Consider the following 1,620-nt stretch of genomic DNA (forward strand, 5'->3'; position numbering starts at 1 on the left):
AAATCCCGGAAGCTGGAATACCTGTTTACAGCCACCGATATTTCGGGCAATCAGAGAAGGGAGTCCATCAAGATTGAGTACGATGCCCGGAAGGATCAGCCGGTTCTCACCCTCTTTGCCCCCCCAGAGGGTGAGAGTGTTTCTACCCATACGGTTATGGGGGGATTCATCTCTTCCCGGGGGGCCTCCCGGGTGGAGTACTCCCTGGACCGGGGGGAGTTTGTCTCCCATCCCGCCGGGGAGGAATTCCTCCTGCCCCTGGAAGGGCTCTCCCCGGGAGACCACGCTCTGACCCTGAGGGCAGTAGATGAGAGCGGAATACGGAGCGAAGAGATACAGCGCTCCTTTCAGGTGCTCCCGGAGCGGCCCGTACTGGTCTTTGAAACGGCGGTGAAGGGATCGGAAAGCACCCCCTTTGTTCCCGGTCTGGTGCTTCCCGGCAGCTGGAAGGGCAGTCTCCAGGGCCGCCTGAGGGGAGGGGGCGGGATCACCCGCCTCACGGCTGTAATCGGTAATGCCCCTGGGGTAGATATTCGTTTAAAACCCGGAACAGAGGACAATGACCGGCTCTTTGCCCTTCCCCTTAGAGCAAAGGGTCTGGAGGGACTCGTAAATATCACTCTGGAGCTGGAGGAACTCTCGGGCAGAGTCACCCGAAAGCGCACGGCAGTTCTGATTGTACCCCTTCCCGAAGAGAAGGATGCCCCCCTGCCTCCTCCTGCTGTGGGACCGGGGCTCTATATGCCCGATTCCGCCTCTACCGAAGCCCTGTATGTCACACAGGAGAACCCTCTGAGGGGGTTTGCGGCGGGTGGTGCGATCCGCTCGGTCACCCTGATTCCCGAAGAAGCCCCTTTCAGGGTAACCCGGGAAGAGGGGGTTATCTCGCTGTACCCCAAAGGGGAAGTTCCCCCCACCAGGGTACAGGTAGATGTGACCCTTGAAAACGGAAAAACCTACAGCAGCGGAGCTCTCACCCTCTTTAGCGATACCACACGACCCCGGCTGGAGGGGGCTCTCCTTCCCGGAACCCCCTGGCTGACCAGAGAACTGTCAGCGGAGGGAAGAGTACAGGATATCTCTCTGCCCGTAAAACTGGAGTGGCAGGTGAGGGACGGAGAAGGGACGGTAATGCTGGACGGCAGACTGCCGGTAGAGGAGGAGAGCTGGTCCCTCCACCTCCCTCTGGGAGCCCTGGCCGAAGGGGAGTATTTTCTGTCCCTTCACGCCCGGGATGCCTCAGGAAATCCCGGGGTTCTCAGAATTCCTTTTCACAAGGATATAACGCCTCCCCTTCTGTCTCAAATCATCCCCCTCATGGGGGATGTGGTAGACGGTAAAACCACTCTGGGGGGAGTGGTGGAAGAGGGAGGCGGAGTGGCCTTGCTGGAGTACAGTCCCGATGGAGAGAACTGGGAGGCCCTGCCGGGAACGGAGAACTTTATCCGCTCTGAAAACCTTACCCCTCCGGAAGGTCCAGTAGTGGAACCCCGGTTCCGGGCCACCGACCGGGCGGGAAACACATCCCTCCTGTCACCGGTTTTGACCCCCGATCCTGCCCGGGACCTCCCCAGGGCAGCCATACAGTACCCCTCGGAGGGGGCCCTATTTGATGGAAAC

The 1,620-nt window shown here is 60.0% G+C and overlaps 1 protein-coding gene across 2 annotated transcripts; it reads left to right on the forward strand.

Annotated features, from left to right (window-relative positions):
• KVP17_003581 (uncharacterized protein) lies at nucleotides 1-1,620 on the forward strand (the record flags this gene model as incomplete). 2 transcript variants are annotated; one of them, XM_068521053.1, is made up of 1 exon in its annotated part: nucleotides 1-1,620. In XM_068521053.1, a coding segment is annotated over one exon (1,620 nt), but the record flags the coding sequence as incomplete, so codon positions are not given. The 2 variants fall into 2 exon arrangements, with proteins under 2 accessions (XP_068372415.1, XP_068372416.1); XM_068521054.1 differs by having other exon boundaries at nucleotides 157-1,586.

Source organism: the organism of the source record quoted next (assembly GCF_019968985.1).
Source record: "MAG: Porospora cf. gigantea B chromosome Unknown PgB_NODE_6700_length_1620_cov_3.14121, whole genome shotgun sequence".
In the NCBI taxonomy this organism is placed as follows: Eukaryota; Apicomplexa; class Conoidasida; order Eugregarinorida; family Porosporidae; genus Porospora; species Porospora cf. gigantea B.